This window comes from Carcharodon carcharias, chromosome 9, assembly GCF_017639515.1.
Source record: "Carcharodon carcharias isolate sCarCar2 chromosome 9, sCarCar2.pri, whole genome shotgun sequence".
NCBI lineage: Eukaryota > Metazoa > Chordata > Chondrichthyes > Lamniformes > Lamnidae > Carcharodon > Carcharodon carcharias.
Window position 1 is genome coordinate 151,914,700 of NC_054475.1, and position 19,262 is coordinate 151,933,961.

Sequence of the window (19,262 nt, forward strand, 5' to 3'; positions counted from 1 at the left end):
GAGTGCAGTTCCAACAACACCCAAAAACTTTGGCACCATCCAGGACAAAGCAGTTCACTTGATTGGCACCCCATCAACCATCTTACACATTCATTCCATCCACTAGCGATGCACAGTGGCAGCAATGTCTACCATCTACAAGATGCACTGCAGCAATTGACGAAAGCTCTTTCAACAGCATCTTCCAAATCCGCACTCTGTACCACCTAAGAGGGCAGCAGGCGCATGGGAACAGCACCTCCTGCAAGTTCCCCTCCAAGATACACACTATTCTTTTTCTTTCATGGGTTTAAAATCCTGAAACTCTCTTCCTAACAGTACTGTGGGTGTAGCTGCACCACATCAGCAGTTTAAAAAGGTGGTGGTATGATCTCGTTAGAGACTAGCAGCTTTTTTTTAAAAGAAAGAAATCCAAAAAAATAATGATTTACTAAAAGAATGAAGCCATGAGATTCCATGGTTTAAAAACAGAAGAATTTTTACTATACAAGAGTCAATCAGGGCAAATGCTAAATTCTGTCTTAGCTTGCCCCCAAACCAGAATCACCATATGTTAACATGAATTAACAGGCAAATTGTGGCCGATTATAATCTATAAATCACACATTCAAGAACAAATACAACTAAGACAGATCTTACAAATTGGTTCAGCAGCCCACACAGTAAATAGCTCATCAACCTCAGTCACAAAGTCCTTTCAAATTCTGTCTTCCTCACGAAAAATTTCAGCTCCACTTCTTATTGGATTCAGTTTGATCGCCAGCTGACAACAGTGCAGAATCAACCCGAGTTCCACGGGCAGGGTCTCCATCAAAATTGGCACGTGTCTGCGGAACCTCCTCAATTCGGTGTGGAAGGTATAGATCCAACAAAGTTATCTTCAAGTAACAGACACAGCTACAGCAACTTATTCTCAGCTTCTGGATCTGGCCCTTGTCTCCTTCAGCTTACCTGTACTGCACCACTGGACTCAACAACTGCTAATATTGGACTCGGATGGCTCTGTGTCCCTTTACATAGTCTCAAACAGTTTCAGTCTCCCCAGAAGTTTTGGTTTCCAATCTCAGCTTCAGTTTTCACTTCCTTGGAAACTGGGAGGTTCAGTTTCCTTTCTCTGCTTCCTTTTCTTGGGTTCCCTTTTCAGTTTCTGTTTTTAATTAGGGTCTGTCTCAGAAAATACAAGCTTTGAAACCACAGATTCCATCACAGTGGCTCACTACCACCTTCTCAAGGGCAATTAGGGATGGGCAACAAATGCTGGCCCTGACAATGACACACGCATCTTATGAAGGAGGAAAAGAAAGCACCCATCTCCAGCAAGATTGCCTGGAGGTGAGATTGTTTTGGCTTGTTGGCCTAATGCCCGTATCTGCAAGTTTTCTCCCCGTCCCGTCTTCAATACCACCTTTGTGGGACTGGGAAGGTTCCGCTCATTGGTTCTCACCCTGCCCACCAAGTGAGCCTAAACCTGCTCCCAGTTAAAATTGCCCCCTTAAAAGTCTAATGAAATTCTAGATTCAAATACCCAGCCAGATGGAGCTGAAACACCTTCTCTGGCCTCTACACATCTATCTTTATTTTCCAAAATTACAAGTGCCATGTTATTGGGAGGCTGGTTGGCTCAGTTGGCTAGCGTCTGGTTTAGAATAGTTCCAGTAACCTGGGGCTCAATCGCCATTCCAGCTAATGTAGACTTGGACCTGTGTCCTCACCCTGCCTTTAGTAAAATGATGGCATAAGGTTTGGCAATACTAATATAATCATGGATGCTATGTCATGAAGAAAGCCGTGTTATTTCTTCAGCGAGCTAGCATCTTGTAAAATCAAAATAAATGAATTGATCAGTATGTCTGCCACTAGTTTCATCATTATTTTTAAAAAAATGTCATTTCTTATGAACTCCAAGGAACTTTTTAACAATTTAGGTGCCCCCTGGGCGTTTATTGCCACTTAAGGAGCAGGCCCAAAATCATAGCACATCCTCGACTGATTCTTTAAAAGAAAAGAATCATTCACTGGATATGTGTGTCACTGGCTAGGCCAGTTTTATTGCCCATCCCTAACTTGTGTAGTATTTTGTCTAGTCTGCCCACTGCACAAGTGTTGTATCCAGTTTGTGTTTGCCAGGAACTCTTTGTAGAGAATGGCAGCATATTTCATGACAATGCATTGGTTTGCACCATATTCCAACCAGCCCATGCCTACAAAACTCAAAACATAATGTCCAACATTAGATGTGATTCTGAGATTGGACAACATTTGCTAAATGATCCTCAATGTGCTAAGAATTACACTGACCACCGATTTAAGATTGTCAGCCAGGCTTGCAGTGTGGTGCATTTGCCTGTACTGGAAGCTACATATATTAATACACAGGGCCCTGTTCTTTGCAGACAGAAAGAACATGCATATACATTGTGCCTATTTCAGCTAAACAAAATAAGAGACAGCCATTCTCTGGTTCATTCCTCAGGGCAATGCTTTGACCAATCAGGGTCAAGCTGCCTGGTTTAAATTTCAAACAATGCTTGACAGTTAACTGTCATCACCATCAGTGGTGCATTCTCCTTGGCAACTCCACTTGTCAACCAATCAGCACTCTCTTCACATACAGTATAAATATGCTGTTTTCCCCCTTATATTGGTATTCTTGCGAGTGTCCTGATGTGCGCAAGACGAAAAGCCTGGACATATCTCTTTCTCCCAGCAATACTCAAGTTCTGCACCACCAAATGACTAAAAGTACTTTCATCAGGACTTGAATATATTTAGGATTAAATGACATTCACTGTGGTCTGGATTGGGTGTGTAGGACTAGGGAAAATCTGCAAATATCAGAGGGATTATTACTTAGCAAAGGATCGTCCAGCGCTGCCCTCCATCCCACTGATTGGATTAAAAAGGTTTATTTTAGTTCTTTGCTTCTGGCTTTTTATAAACGTAATTACATTTTCCAAAAAATTAGACTGTGAAAGATTTTATCTGTCTTTATCTTGTTCCATTTGTATATTCTTGCAGGGTTCCTGAGCCTGACAGTGTGAGAAGAACATAAGAACATAAGAAATAGGAACAGGAGTAGACCATTCAGCCCATCGAGCCTGCTCCTCCATTCAATAAGGTCATGGCTGATCTTCTTGTGTTTCGATTTCCACATTCCCATCTAACCCGTTAACTTTTGATTCCCTTGTCTAACAAGAATCTACCTATCTTTGCCTTAAAAATATCCAATGACCCTACCTCCACCACCTTCTGAGGCAGAGAATTCCAAAGTCGCACAAACCTCTGAGAGAAAAAAATTCTCCTCATTTCTGTCCTAAAAGGGCGACCCCTGATTTTAAAACAGTGCCCCCTAGTTCTGGACTCACCCACAAGAGGAAACACCCTTTTGACATCCACCATGTCAAGGCTGTTCAGGATCTTGTATATGTGAGATATTGGAAGTAATATTAAATTGGGTTAATATGCCAGATAGACAATGTTCAGAGGTAAGGTATTGGGTGGGACAAGGGCATAAAACCCTTGAATGTCAGATGGTGCCCTGCATTGTTATTGCTTCCCCTTCTGAATGAAAGAGGCAACTAGTGGGAAAGAATAGAATGCAGCAATGATTGACCCAATAACGGGCTCTGCGCTCCACTCTTGTGATAGACTGTTCTCTGGCTCAAAGGGTCAGTGTGTGGCATGTAACCCATCACCAAGAGCCACACAGGAGCAGTCAAAGGCAACTATTGGCTCAGCTTCTCTGTATCTTGGGTCAAAATTGATCCTGTGGGAAGAACAAACACAAGCCTGATTGGCCTTAAACGTTCTGCTTAGAAAAGAGGGACTCATTATCTCAGGATGCCCCAGAGTACTTTCCAGTCAGTTAAGTACTTTTGAACTGTTATCACTGTTGGAATATAGAAAATGTGTCCACAGCAGGCTCCCATAATAAGATACTGACCCAATAATCAATTCCAGTGATTTTTGTTTTGAGGGTCAACAATTGACCAGGACAACCAGGGATTCTTTACTCTCCTTCAAAATAGAACCAGGATGCCTTTTACTACAAACTGTGAGGAAAGACAGAGCCTCAAGTTTAACATCTCATCTGAAAAACAACACCTACAACTGTGCAGTGTTCCCTCAGGACTGCACTGAAATATCATCTAGATTTTGTGCTCAAGCCTCTCGAGTGGGACTTGAACCACCAGCCCTCTGAATTACAGACGTGTATATTGATACCTGGAATGAGTGGGTTGTCTTATGAGGAGAGGTTGGACAGGCTGTGCTTGTTTCCACTTTAGTTTAGGAGAGTGAGGGGTGACTTGATTGAAGTGTATAAGATCCTGAACGGCCTTGACAAGGTGGACACGGAAAGGATGTTTCCTCTTGTGGGTGAGCCCAGGACTAGGGGGCACTGTTTTCACATTAGGGGTCGTCCTTTTAGGACAGAGATGAGGAGAAATTTTTCCTCTCAGAGGGTTGTGCGACTTTGGAACTCTCTGCTTCAGAAGGCCGTGGATATTTTTAAGGCAGAGGTGGATAGATTCTTGTTAGTGAAGGGAATCAAAGGTTAACAGGCGTAGATGGGAATGTAGAACTCGAAACACAAATACATCAGTCAGCCATGATCTTATTGAATGGTGGAGCAGGCTCGAGGGGTTGAATGGCCTACTCCTGCTCCTATTTCATATGTTCTTATGTTGAGTGGTACAAACCGGGGCACAGCTGTGACAATATGGTGGACATCCAGTGGCGTAATCAAGATGATGTTGATGCCATCCAATTTGCTGATGTAACCTCTGTCTAAGAGGTGATCAGAACTGACCTCTTTGTTAAGCGATGCCTCCAGTTGCAGGGGTTTGTCTGACATGAGGAACTGCCGAGTCGTTTCCGCTTTGGGTTGCACCGCGCTTTTCTCTGGTGCGTACTGCACCTTGCGGATAATCAGCTTCACCGAATTCCTGTCACATGAAACAAAGTGGCTCGTTAATTTCACCTTGCCATAGAAAATTACAGTTAACCTTGATCCACACTCACTGAGGTGAATAAAATGCATAGCACCAAGAACTGTACATTATTATTTCGCTTTCTGAGTTTCTCCCGATATATAATTTTCAAAGACAACAACTGTTTGTAGAATACTTTGTTCAAGTGGACCATCCTTAATATTTGAACTTAGATAGTAAGAGGCTGGAGGTCTTGTGGTACAGCGGGTAGTATCCCTGCCTCTGTGCCAGAGGCTCCCGGTTCAAACCCCACCCCAGGACTTGATGGACATGTTCATAACATGGCCAAACAGGTTGATTATCGATCTGCAAAACCTTCCAACATACGCCAGCGGTGGGTGGTAAGAGCGGGAGAGATCCTTGGTTGACCATGTGATGGAAAGAAAATTGGAGTCTCTACCATCACTGTTATAGCACCCGACTACAACAGACATGTAAAAGTGCATGTTGGGCAAAGCAACTCAGACCCCTTAGGGAGCTGGTTGACTCAGTTGGCTGCATGCCCATTGTGGATCTGATTGGTGCCAACATTACGGGGTTTGATCCTTGTACTGGCTGGGGGTGGATTCGGAATCTACCTCCTCGTCCTACCCATGGTAGAGATCGTGGTGCTGTTGGTCGGACCTGCCTTTGGGCAGAGAACTCAAGAAGCAAGATGCCGATGGCAATTCTACTTGACTATTGTCCTACTCCCTCACAATTCCCTTTAATTAATCCCATCCTTTTAAACTTTAATTTCCTCTCCTACCAAGGATAATGCCCCTAAACCCACCTGAGGTTTCATCTGGAATTGTGAATAATTATGAAAATGAAGTTAGGCCAGAGTACTGAGAACAGTTAATACTTGGTTTTCAGGTGAGTCTTAAGGTGATGCAAATCTGTTTGGAACTGGAAATAAAAATTGTCATTCTCCCTATGTGAAGAAGGAGGTTTAATTAAAGTATTGTTATTCAAATCTATTGCTGTCAGTCTGCTATTTTTTCATCTCAAAGATTAAAGGGGCAGTGGCAGCATGAAATAAAATTGTTTAAGAGACTAAAAGCAGAAAATAGCAGGGAACAATTCAAGGCTGGAGGGATTCAGTGGCATTAGGGCCATTGTCCTTTTTGTTATATATCAATAACTGGTATACACACATAAAGATGGTCTTGTAGCACACTGGGTAGTGTCCCTACCTCTGGGCTAGAAGGTTCATGTCCCATTTCAGGACTTAATGGCCACGGAAGGTGCATTCATAACACAGCCAAACAGGTTGAGTATCGTTTTGCAAATCCTTCCGATAAGCCTGATGGCCGGCAGTAAGGGCAAGGGAGTTTCTTAGTCAACCATACTGCAACAGCAAACCACCGCAGGACATGGCCAAGAATAATCATGGACCAATCCAATGGAAGTCCATGGTCACCAATGCCCTTTTAGGGCCTGGTACAAAAAGGATACATTGCTATATATGGCATAATTTTAAAGTGAGAAGATGACACACAAAATTGGAAGTGAAGAGTAACAATGGAACCCCCTTCAGGAGGAACAAAAATAAAAATAGCTGGAAAAACTCAGCAAGTCTGACAGCATATGCAGAGAGGAACACAGTTAACTTTTCGAGTCCGTATGACTCTTCATCAGAACTAAGGAAATATAGAAATGAGGTGAAATATAAGCTGTTGAGGGGGGTGGGACAGGTAGAGCTGGATAGAGGGCCAGTGATAGGTGGAGGCAAAGAAGAGATTGCCAAAGATGTCATAGACAAAAGGACAAAGGGGTGTTGACGGTGGTGATATTAGCTGAGGAATGTGCTAATGGTGACATTAAGGGTAGAAAGCAGGACGAACAAGGTACAGATAGCCCTAGTGGGGGTGGGCTGGGGGGAAGGGATTGAAATAGGCTAAAAGTTGGAGATGAAACAATGGATGGAAATAAATTTTAAAATAATAGAAATAGGTGGGAAAAGAAAAATATTTATAAATTATTGGAAAATAGGGGGATCAGAAAGGGGGTGGGGATGGAGGAGAGAGTTCATGATCTAAAGTTGTTGAACTCAATATTCAGTCTGGAAGGCTGTAAAGTGCCTAGTCGGAAGATGAGGAGCTGTTCCTCCAGTTTGCGTTGAACTTCACTGGAACAGTGCAGCAAGCCAAGGATGGACATGTGGGCATGAGAGCAGGGTGGTGGCAGCACATTTTTAAATGTATTTCCATCCATTGTTTTATCTCTACCTTTTAGTCTATTTCGATCCCTTCCCCCAACCCCACTAGGGCTATCTGTACCTTGCTCATCCTGCTTTCTACCCTTAATGTCACTGCTAGCACATTCCTTAGCTAATATCACTACCGTCAACACCCATTTGTCCTTTGGTCTATGACATCTTTGGCAATCTCCACCTATCACTGGCCCTCTATCCATCCCTCAGGGACGGGAAATCCCGGCCCAGAGAGCTACCAGCCAACCTGACTGACCTGCAGCTCTATAATCCCAACAGCGCCAGAAAAGGGTAGTGGCCACTGCTGGGACTACAAGCGGTCCCAAGGAAGAAATGAAGTAAGTCTGGAGATGTTTGGGGGCACGATGGGAGACCCCCGCGAGGGAGGGGAGGAGGTGGGTGGATTTGGGTTAGTGAGGTTAGAGGGGAGAGGGGACAAAAAGTGGGCACCACCCTTGGGGGGAGGGGGGCGGGGGGGTTCCCCCTATGGGCACAGAAAATTTCCCAAATGGAGGTACCCCCATCTTCCAGCCTGCCAACAGCCTGTGTAGTGAAAGATGCCAGGCTTTTCACCAATCTCCCATCTTCCCCGCAGACTGGGAAACTGCAGGGCAGGAGGTGGAATAAAGCCATTACCTGGTAGTTAATTGTCCACTTGGTGGCCTCAATAGGCCCAAGAACAAGTAGGCCGCCTGTCACTTACTGTAATATTGGGGGGAACAGGTCGGGGGTGGGTAGGAAAGCGGCAGGCACACGTCTCCAATTTCTGGTCAGCCATGTGATGGAAAGAAATTGGAGCCTCTACCATCGCTATCCACGGCTCCAGGCTACAGCATGCATGTAAAAGTGTGCGTTACCACAGCAACTCCGTCTCCTCATGGGGGCGGCTAGTTCTGTTGGCCGGATGGCCAGTGTGGATCGGATTTGTGCCACCAGCAGAGGGTTTGACCCTCTTTCTGACTGGGATGGGCTTGGGGCCTGTCCCCTTACCCTACCCGTGGTGCAGGCTGTGGCACTGTGGGCTGGGCCTGCATGCAGGCGGTGAACTGAAGATGAGGTTCAGCTGCAAGAGATTTCATCAGAAAATAAGGGGGGGTGTTCACTGACAGGTTAGCGGATTACACAGGCAACAGAAGCAGGCAAGAAAGGGGTGCAGAGAGTTACTGTGATGCAAAAGAGCTGAGATGAATGAAAAAAAAGAGCGGTTTTTTGGAGCAAACAGCCATTCCTGCACTTATAGTGACAATTGTTAGAAGTTGAAGGTGCCTTTTATGAATCTTTTCCTCTAGGTTATCTGCACAGAATCCTTTCACCTCAAAGTCCACACCGCACGCCTGTAACAGAAGCAAAAAACATATCTTTTAGTTGAAGCTAAATGGGAGAAGGATAAGACACCAAAACACAAAGTTCAATGTTTTAAACAAAAACAAAAATTGCTGGCAAAACTCAGCAGGTCTGACAGCATCTGTGGAGAGAGAGAGACATAGTGCCAAATGCAGGGAGGTCAGTGCCCGCTCTGAATGTTACCAGATAGTAAAGACCAGAAGTTTTCAATGCCACCACCATTCTGTCACTCAAACCAAGAGGTAAGCCTACTTCAAGGCAGAAGAAACAAATACAAAGGATGAATGTTCATCCCTTTTAAAGGAGAATGATCGGCTTTTTCTACCATCCACGCATAACAGGATTGTTATGTTTTTTCTGACCAGCAGGTGGTGCTGTTGCTCTGTGTGAATGACTCCACTGAGCTGTTCACTGTAAAGGGTCACACTCGTATGGAAGATTCCTAAATCCCTTCCTACCGGCAGCCATTTCTCCCTCATTTTCATGTGAGTTACATTCCACCATGGATACATTTTATGGTCAAGAATCAGAGGACGCTGAGCTAAGGTGACTGGCAAAAGAAGCAACTGCGACATGAGGATAAGGTTTTAACACAGACACACCTGGAATGCACTGCCTGAGAGTTTGCAGCAGGCAGATTCAATCAGGGTTTTCAAAAGGGGACTAGCTGAGTTGCTCTTGAAGAGAGCCAGCATGGACACAATGGACCAAAGGGCCCCCTTCTGCACCTTAACCATTCTATGATTCTATGTCCCTAAATATATCTCTGGTCCCATCGGCCTCAAAGCCACTGACAGGAAAGAGGCTAGCTCAGTGCCTGAGGTTATATGTGACTTGGGTTAAATACTTGATAACTGATCAACACTCTTTGAGCTGAAACCCGGGATAAAGATACACCATCAGGAGGGAAAGAGAAAGCTAGATTGGGAAAACCAGGGGACGAGAGACCATTAGTTCTTGACAGTCGTCGTGCCATGATGTGTTGTTAAATGCTTGCTCCGGTCACTTGCCCATTGATGGCTCTGTAGTATTTTTTCGGGAATGCTTGTGCGCAGTTTTCACACACGCTCCAAACATGAAAACGAGCACGAGCTGATCGAAAACTTCAAGACTGGAATTTTACAGATGTACGGTAAAATGCGGCCAGCCGGTCAAAAGTCCATTGACTCAGGCAGGACCGTATATTCCCGCCGGGGTAAAATTCTGTCCCAAGCGTCTGAAAGACTGCCTTCATAAAAAAAACCCTGAGAGTTCCAAAAGAGTCCTGAATATGTGGCTTGCTGAAAGTATCGGGGCGCACAGGCTTGTCATAACTTTAGCTACAGGTACAGGCAATGTTCTATCAATTGCGTAACCGAGGATTGTGGTGACAATTGATATGATTTTCCCTCGTTTCTAGTGGAGACCTTGTGACTATAGTGAAGGCATGATGCTGTTCTCCGTTGGTGAAGCTATTTGTTCAGCTGTTTTTAAAATTGTTTCTGCTCTTAGCGCTTCTCCCAATCTTGCTAGTTCATAGAGACTCTGGGGGCATTTGTCCACTGTTGACCATTCATTTCGTACCAGAAAATTGGTTGGGGGGGAGTGGGGTGGGGTTGAGGAATGATGTACCTCAGTTGTCCTATTAGTGCCCAGCATTTGCCTGATGCAACTTTTCTGCAGGGCTAAGACTGAGTGATCAACAAACCTACCTGAAACAGAGGGCTGCTTAGTTATGCAGATCTGGGGCCAATTTGTAGGTGCAGTTGGGTGGTAAGAGTGCTGCACCAACTTGTGCAGTTTATGAATCCTAATCCCTGGTCCTTAAAGGGGAAGGTGGAGGCTGCCCTTGGAATGGGTGCAGGAAACTTTTCATTTTGATCGTTTTGGACCCAGGAAAAGCCTCGGCCCAGAATCATCGCCCTCAGTCTCTTCCCCCAACCACTCCCGCCCATCCCCCAGACCCGACCTTCTGGCCAGGGCTTGGTGTGGGATCTGGCCGATCTGCCACCTTGAGCTGTGGCAGAGCCCCCATTTGGAGTCTGCAGTCAAAACTGGCGCGAAAGGATAGTGGCTGGGACGGCCTGGTGTTGACGTTAAGGAGGAGGCGCGGTCACTCAGTGAACTTCATGCCTATTGCAGATGGAGGTTAAAGATCAGCCCCATTCTTCATCCCCATCCCACATTCCTTCATTGTCAATGGGAAAGTATTTATTCCGTCCAATCTATCTAGCCGCGTGATATGACAGAAAATGCATGTTTACCTTTCTGTTGTCTTCTGGCCCTGGCTGCAAGGTGACTGAACAGGGCAGGTTTGGAGGAATCTAGGAAGACATTAATTATTTCAAAGTGACCCAAATTTCAATATAACCTTTGGGCTACAGTCCTTGGGATAACAGATAGCTCATTTTAATTGTGACAACAAGGCTGTGTTTTGAAAACTCTTACCAGCCATTGTAAGTCTAGAATCACAGAGGTAAACTGGTCTTAACCAGAGAAAATAAGATTAAAATGCTGAGATGCGTAGATATTGTGGATGTAAGTAGTTAATTTTAGATTATTAACATGCCTTGAGTAAGGTCATCAGTTCCTGCATAAAGTAGAGGATATATAGTAAGGTGAAGTTGAGGTAATTTACTCCATTAAAAATGTGCTTAACTATCTATAAAAATAGGTTTTAGATATTGGGATGTGTCGCATTTTTAGAGTGATATAAAAGGAACAATCACTCATAAAGGATTGGGTAAACACATTGTAGATTCATTTATTTAGAGTAGGCACATTAGAAAATATAAGCATGGATAGAAAGCTTGAAGACATCAGAAGGCTGTGGAGGCCAGGTCACTGAGTGTATTTAAGACTGAGATAGATAGGTTCTTGACTGGTAAGGGGAAATCAAAGGTTACGGAGAGAAGGCGGGAGAATGGGGTTGAGAAACTTATCAGCCGTGATTGAATGGCGGAGCAGACTCGATGGGCCGAATGGCCTAATTTCTGCTTCAGTGTCTTATGGTCTTATATCAGCAGCAGGGCTGTGTGTGCTGTGTTCTGCTCATAGGCCAAAGTGAAACAAAGTGAGACTGGATCACAAACCACACTCCCCTTTGAGTGATGGCATGCTGCTATCGCTTAAAGGCATTGCACCAGGTTGTGCTTAACATAGGTGAAGACTGTAACAAAGTACAGGAAGACATTAATAAACTTGCACAATAGGCTTATGATTGGCCTATTGAACTCCAATATAGTTAAGTGTGAGGTGGTGCATTTTGGTAGAAGAATAAGGAGGGCACAATGGGCTGAATGGCCTCCTTCTATACTGTAACCACTCTCTGATTCTATGAGTCCACACACTCTTCAGAAAATGCCGTTTGAAACTTAACTCCCAGCAACAGGTGGGCTGGGAGATCAGGTCCAAGGTTGAAATGCAGAAAACCTAGAAGAGGAACTGAACCCGTCTTCAACCCACCCATTTCCGGTTTTGACTGAGGCAGGACAGGAGTCAGAGACAACCCCGCTGACAGGAAGAGGGTTGGTCATTTAAATATTATAATGAGGCTGCGTGGCGTCATTTTGACATGCTTTCTATTTTTAACCGCTGGGCAGCTTAGCGGGAACAATACCCCCCACCCGCCACAACTGGGGGCCATGGACCACCATGTGAGCTGCCTGCCACAGTCAGGTACCCCTGGCCACCCGGTTCCTCCCCTGGATTTCCTTCAATCCCACTGTATGCTCTCACAGCCCACACAAGGCCTCTGGCCTAGCAATATGGCTGCCTGTGGGAGGGAACCCCACTTAAAGCAGCTTCACTGTGAAATTCTGCAGGACGTTCAGAGAACCTGTTATGTCCCCACCTCTGAACAACACCCTCAGTGCACAGAACTCACCTCCAGGCTAAAATCCAGACCAAAGAGTTTAAATGAAGCAGGGGAAAGAGGGAACTGGTACAGATACACCGGTCACTAAAAGTTGCAGTGCCATTTACTAAAGCTATAAATTAACAAACAAAGCACTTGGGTTTAATTTCTAGAGGAATAGAACTGGGGTTAGGCTGAACTTGTATAGAACCTTGGCTAGAGCACACCTAGACCACAGTTCTGGCCTCCATATTATCAAATGATATAGAGGCATTGGAGAAGGTGTTAAAAAAAAGATTTGCTAAAATGATACCAGAACTGAGAGGCTATACCCAAAGAAGATGTCCTGCCGTTAATTTTGACAGGATATCTGGGAACCCCATACTTTTGGGCATTCTGTCTTCCCCTGCTCTCCCCCACCTTAGAGTTATTATCAGAGCTGATGTTTCCCTTTTTGATAGCAACGGGGACCATTTCGTACCATTACAGTCCTACCTGTAAAATGAAAGGGTAGCAGTTCCCTTTCAGTTTGCTAGCCAGTCTTTCCTGCAGTGGAGTCAGTGGCTTTTTGTTGTCTGTAACTGGCGGATAGACCTGGATTGTTTCACTGTAAATATCCTTCCGGAAACTAAGGTCCATGACATCCAAATCTTCACGTCCATATCGGAATGCGCATGTTAATAACACATAAGCTATTTAAATATGGGAAAAAATAGAATTTTTAAGCAAGTGAATTGAGAATACTTGAGAATTACACATGCAAGATTAACGGCTTGTGTTTATGTAGCATCTTTAACAAAATAAAAAGGACCCAAGACATTTTTGCAGACATGTTGTGACATCGAGCCACATGAAGATATATTAGGATGAGAGACCAAAAAGCTTGATGAAGTATAAGCTGTATTATTCTATAATATAGACACTAGCTGTTTGTATCAAATAGAAAACAAAGACAGTAAAGGTCACATAGATTATCCTTGGCGCAAAACTTATGGGCAGAACTTTTCGGGCACACGCCCGACCTGAACGGGAATAGAATGGTGCGCGATGATGCTGGGTGAGCGTCCCGACTTCGTCGCGCACTCGCATGGATATGTCACTCAGTGGGCACGTGCGGTTGTCAGAGCGGCGTTTGCGGTTAATTAACAGGCCACTTAAGGCCTTCAACAGTCCAACTGACTGATTTTTCCTTGCCCGTGTGATTTCCTGCTCGTGGCACAGCAAAACGGGCAGGCAGCCAGCCGGCATTTTCACAAGCCTCATCTGAGGGCAAGATAAAAAGGGTCTGCAGCATTGCCAGTGGGAGTAGTGAGGAAGTTTTGGAGATAGGTAGCTGCTGGTTGCTTATTGGTACTTGGCAGCTTCATCTCTGTTCGGGACTTCATTGTTAGCATTTCCAGGCTTCATTTCAGGAATCATTGCTGTCTGCCAAGCCCACGGAGGATTCAGACCATGTGGACCTTTCCAGGTATTGGACAGCCTTCCGTTAACCTGGTAGTGGGGGTTGTGGTCTCCGCTGGTGGCACCTCCTCTGAGGAGGAAGAGAGGGGCAGAAGGGAGAGGAGGCCGGGTGTCCCAATGCAGCTTCCAGGGGAGTGACCTGTGGGAGGAGAGGTGCAGGGACAGGGGGTGCAGGATCAGCAGATAGTCCAAGGCAGAAGGAGCCACAGAAGATGCCACTATCCTGCTGCCAGGGTTTACAAGCGGCGATGCAGCTACCTCAATATGTCTGAGGTGCAAAGCCGAAGGAGGTTCCATCTCTCAGGGGAGACTGTGACCTCCATCTGTTACATGATTGGGCCGTAGATCACCTACAACTGTGTGGGTGGACACTCCATGCCAGTGGCTCTGAAGTGATCCTCAACGTCTATGCCTCCAGCTCTTTCCAGGGGTCAGTTAGAGATCTTTGTGGAGTGTTCCAATCAGCTGTCCACAGTTGTGTCAAGTTAGTGACAGAAGCTCTGTTGAGGTGGGTATTGACCTTTATACTTTACTGCACGGACGAGGCCAGCCAGGCTGATCGAGTCAGAGGCTTTGCAGCAATTGTTGGGCTTCCCTGCATCCAGGGTGCCATTGACTGCTCACATGTGGCCATCAAGGCGCCAGAAGGTCAGCCGGGTGCCTTCATCAACAGGAAGGGATTCCACTCCATGAATAGTGTGTGATCACAGGATGTAGATTCTGCAAGTCTGTGTAAGGTAGCTTGGTAGCTCTCATGAGGCTTACATCCTTAGATACTTCCAGGTGCTGAGGCTCCTCAGTGCTCCAGCTCAACTGGGTGGCTGGCTGCTGGGTGACAAGGGCTATCCCTTGAAGAGATGGCCCATGATGCCTCTCTGCCATCTAAGAACAGGGTCAGAGCAGTGTTACAATATGAATCATGCCTCCACAAGGGCCATGGTGGATAGGCCTTCTGAAGATTCGCTTCCGATGCCTGGACTGTTCAGGGGGTGCACTACAATGTCCCCCAATGTGGGTGTCACTGAGAGTGGTTGCATGTTGTGCTCTCCACAATCTGGCGCTGGCAAGGGGGGACCCACTGGAAGAAGAGGATCTTGACCCAGCTGCACAGGCCACAGGTGATGAGTCCAGTAGTGAGTCAGAAGAGGAGCATGGTAAGGAGAACGCTGAGGGTGTGGATCCAGACCTCTGTAATCTCCAGAGAGGCGGGGACACCAAGGATGTCTTGATCCAACACTCCATCAGCTAGGCTGCCAAAGATCAGCTTCAAACACATCAGGGCTGCTGCCTCCATCCCAGATGTCTGAAATGACCCTTTCATTTGAATTCAAAGTCTACTCAGTGCCTGTGCAATAAAGTTCAGAGCCACTTGCATCTAGCATTACAGACGGGCGTTCCCTGCACTAATAAAATAAAAAGGTGAAGCATACTTAGGTCATGAAGCCAAAAACAAAATTGATCTCATTTTAACAATTCCAAACTATTTACATAAACTTCTCTGGTCTTCATTCCCAGACCAATACACATAAATTAAACATAAATGAACATAAAATCACCCGTAACCTGTCCCTCGTGCTCATGGAGCCTTTAACTTACATTTGCAAGTGATATATATTGGTGCTCCCCTCTCGCTGGCAACGGCATTGAAGACAGCCTGCTCACTCTCCTGGTTTGTTGGCTTTGATGCCCTTGGCAGTCGTCCTCTGACCAGTGGAGCCTGTGCTGACTCTGCCTGGGAGGGAGTGGCCAGTGCCACGCCTGCTATCTTCCCAGTTGCAGCAGCTTCATCAGATGCCAAGGTCACTGGCGGAGGGACGGAAGAGCAGCTGGCATCATCCAGAACACCCTGAGAGGGGCCCACAGAGGTGACAGGCAGCTCACTGGCCAACATGAGGTCGCTGTGGACCTCCCTGCTCGCCACTGATAGATGGGCAGCTAGCTAGGATACTGGGTGCCTCACCCATCTCCCACACTGACACTGACCACCTGAGGCCATTGCCTGTGTGAGGGTTGCAGGTCCGAGCGCAAACCCAGGAACCCCTCATTTTGTCCCTGGAGCTGCCTCTCCATGAGAGTCGTCACACTCTCAATGGAGGAGGCAGTGCGCTCGCCAATGATGGTCAGTGCAGTGCTCGCGCTCCGCATGGACTCCTCCATCATGGAGGTCATGGCACGCACACGCTCATGGATCTCCGCCAGATCCTCCCACACTGGACATCCAGCATCTGCCTTCCAATGGGCAACTCCAGAGGCTCATCATTTGCCTTCAACTCAGCATCGTCCTGGTCTCCAGAAGTCCTCCAACTGCCGGTGCCCTGGGCACTCTCTAGCTTTGCCTGTACCTCAAGCGACTATGAAGTGCCCTCACCCATGTGCAACGAGATACTAGCCATCACTCTAATGCCCGCTGAGGTGCTGGTATCTGTGCTGGTGCCTGCTTCAGAGAGAGGGTGTGATGCAGGTGCAACAGAAGCTTGCTGGTCCTCCGCTGTCAGGGTCGGCCTTTCGAGGTCTGCAGATCAAATACCTGCTGGTGAACCTAAAAGGAAGTAGAAGGACATGTCATTAGTTAAAGTCATCACACTGTCACTGTGAATGCCAGGTACCCTGGTGAGACCATGGAAATCTGCATCATGGTGCCATCATCTTTCAATGATCAATGGGGACTCCAGGTTCGAGTTGGCCAACATCTGGTGCCACTGACAGTTGCACTCAGACTGTAGCACCCCTGAGGTCCACAGGCGAGTGGCCAGCCCTAATGCTTCTGCACACTGACCCATGCCAACATGGTACTCACCCTTCCTGAGCCCACCAGGTCATTGAAGCACTTCTGGTACCGCGCCCATGTGTGCCACACTACGTCATGGCTGCTCACCAGCGCTGCCACCTCCTCTCTTGCCCTCTTGGTGAGGTGTGGTGGCCTCTTCCTCCCATCCCAGGGGACAATGGTGTCCCTCCTGGCAACCACCTCCTCCAGGAGGACAGCAAGGCACACATCAGAAACATGGAGGGTGGGGGCCGAGTGCCCCCTCGACCTGCCCCTCCCGCCTGGCATTTGCGGCCACACTCGACTCCATCTTTACAATGGCGGACAGACGTTCTTCCCTGGCAGCCTTCCTGGGGCTGCCTGGGCCATTTTTAAACCGGCCGCCGGGTCGCCATTGGTCCCACCGGCCGACAGGACCCCAGCCCCGCCCCCCGCCCGGTCCTTCCCGGTCAGTGACGAGCTGCGTTTCATGCTGGACGGGCCTTCATTGGCTCGCCAGCTTGAAATCGCAACCGGGGCCTAATCGCGGGCAGTGGTTGGGTTTGCGGCCACTCCCTGGCCTGCCCATCGCACCCGCCCAATTAGGGCAAAATCCTGTCCAAGGGCTGGCTATCCATGTGCCCATTTCAAAGTGCCATGGAGCAGAAGGCAGCACCATTACAATGTAAGTGGGGGGACCATTGGTTTAAAATAAAGTCAACAGCTGAATCTGTCTGAGATTGGCAACTATTCAGGTTACAACACATCGGGCAGAATTTTACATTCCACCTGCAGGTTTTCAGGCTGGTGGAAGGGGTTTCAGGAGCGGGAGGGATGTCCAAAAGGTGACTCTGCTCAGGCCTCGGGTGTGAAAGTGTGTGGGTTGGTTGGCCATCTCTGTCCGCAGCCTCCTCTTAACACTGGGCGCTGCGCTTCCAGAAGGTATGGCCCCTGCGAGTGCTTCCTCACCGCCCCCCACCCCCCACCACCCCCCCCCACCCCGGCCTCCCCACCAACACCCCTACCCCGCTACGCCCACCCACACCACCCCCACCCCGAGCCCTCACCTCCCCTCCCCGCCCCGAGACCCCTAAAACATACCTGGCCCTGGGCTCCTGGGACTTAGACAGGGACCTTGCCGTCCGCCATTTCAGCCTGCTCTCCTGATCAGACAGCCAGGCCGCTTGCTCAAAACCTGCGAGGTCTTTCTCTGCATGCGAACATCGACTCTTGCTAACATGATTGGGGTTGGACGGCAATCTTCACTCATGCCCGGGCAGGGGAACCATTGCTGCTGATGACCAGGCTGACCCTGGACCACAGAGGATGAGTGGCTTCATTTCCTTTGAGGGGAAGGGGCCTTTTGGAGAGTGAGGCCCATGATATGTTGGCAGGTGGTGTGGTTTTCTGACACTTTTCACTGACGTTCCGCCCAAAATGGGCAAGATGTCGGCTGAAGAGATGTAAATGGCATTCATGAATTTAACTTGCCAGTATGATTTCTTGCCAGAAACCTAGTTAAAATGCAGGCCATTCGCTTCTTGAAGTAAAGTGCAAATTTGAGGTTAAAATCAGAGAAATGTTTACATTGAAGCCTAGGGCTAGAGATCTGACTTTGGATTTAAATCTGCTACCTTTGCTTCCTTGGCACTACTGACTGCAGCCTCCTCACTGAATCAGTGTATATTGGGCACATGGGTCTGCTTCGGACTTATTTTTGGATTGTATCAAATATATTGCTAGGCTGCTGAATCTGCCTAACGTTCTGCACCATGGCAATACAGAAAGCTACGCACTCTGCAAGAAGTTATTCTGAGTACTGTTATGGCACAGCCAATGGTAAATACTGAGCTGCTCAAATCCCAAAGGGAAACTTAAAAGAACTGCCATAACTGTTTTGCAATTTGTATTAATTTTGAGATGTGTGCCTTGAATTCAGTAATAAGACCACTGAGGCTTATAGGTTTCTTACAAAACCAAATTAAACCTTTATTAATAGAAGAAATGATTTTAAGCACATGCATAGATTGACAAATTACTACTATGATAACTTCTAAATCCTCTAGTTAATCTAACTCCCAGTTACACTTCTGTTAAGGCAACAGTGAGGCACATTGATTTTGAAGGATCCAGGCAATACCTTGAACAATCCAATTCAAAGTGAGTTTTCTTAAGTTCAGTTCTTTGTAGACAGCAGTTTGAAGCTTAGATGCTGGAGGCTTTATCACACTTGTTTTATATCTTAGACTGCCTCCCCTTGCACATAGCCCTCTCTCCTTTATCTACATTTTCCCCTTTGAATGCAAATTACCATTGTTTCACTATGTCTTTGGACTTAACCTCTCTAATAATAAAAATCTCTCACAGTACCAATTTTACCAGTTATCTTTAGGGAAAATAAACACACTGTTTCTTAACTCCTCCTGGCTAGGTGAAACATTTCACCCCTCCTTTGAAATCAATCTAATTTGGCTTATTTAAAAATGCAAATATCCCCTTTACACATATGTTTACCTACTTAACATTTCAGACCTAGCTTATCTTCTGTTACATCAAAGCCTTCAGACCAGCTGTCTTTAATTCAATTAAGTCACACACACACACACACACACACACACACACACACAGGCATAGACATAGAACCCAATGTTTCTCTACTTTACAATAAATTCCAATAACATTATGAAAATT

The 19,262-nt window shown here is 46.6% G+C and overlaps 1 protein-coding gene across 1 annotated transcript in view; it reads right to left on the bottom strand.

The window, feature by feature from the left end:
* Window positions 1-19,262, bottom strand: part of LOC121282099 (beta-arrestin-1-like) — a 62,128-nt gene that overhangs the window by 27,576 nt on the left and 15,290 nt on the right. The window contains exons 6-9 of the mRNA XM_041195563.1: window positions 12,860-13,056; window positions 10,773-10,832; window positions 8,452-8,519; window positions 4,811-4,946 (exon numbers count right to left, since the gene is read on the bottom strand). Of these exons, the coding sequence (XP_041051497.1) occupies window positions 4,811-4,946; window positions 8,452-8,519; window positions 10,773-10,832; window positions 12,860-13,056 (461 nt within the window). The remainder of the gene's footprint in view (window positions 1-4,810; window positions 4,947-8,451; window positions 8,520-10,772; window positions 10,833-12,859; window positions 13,057-19,262) is intronic.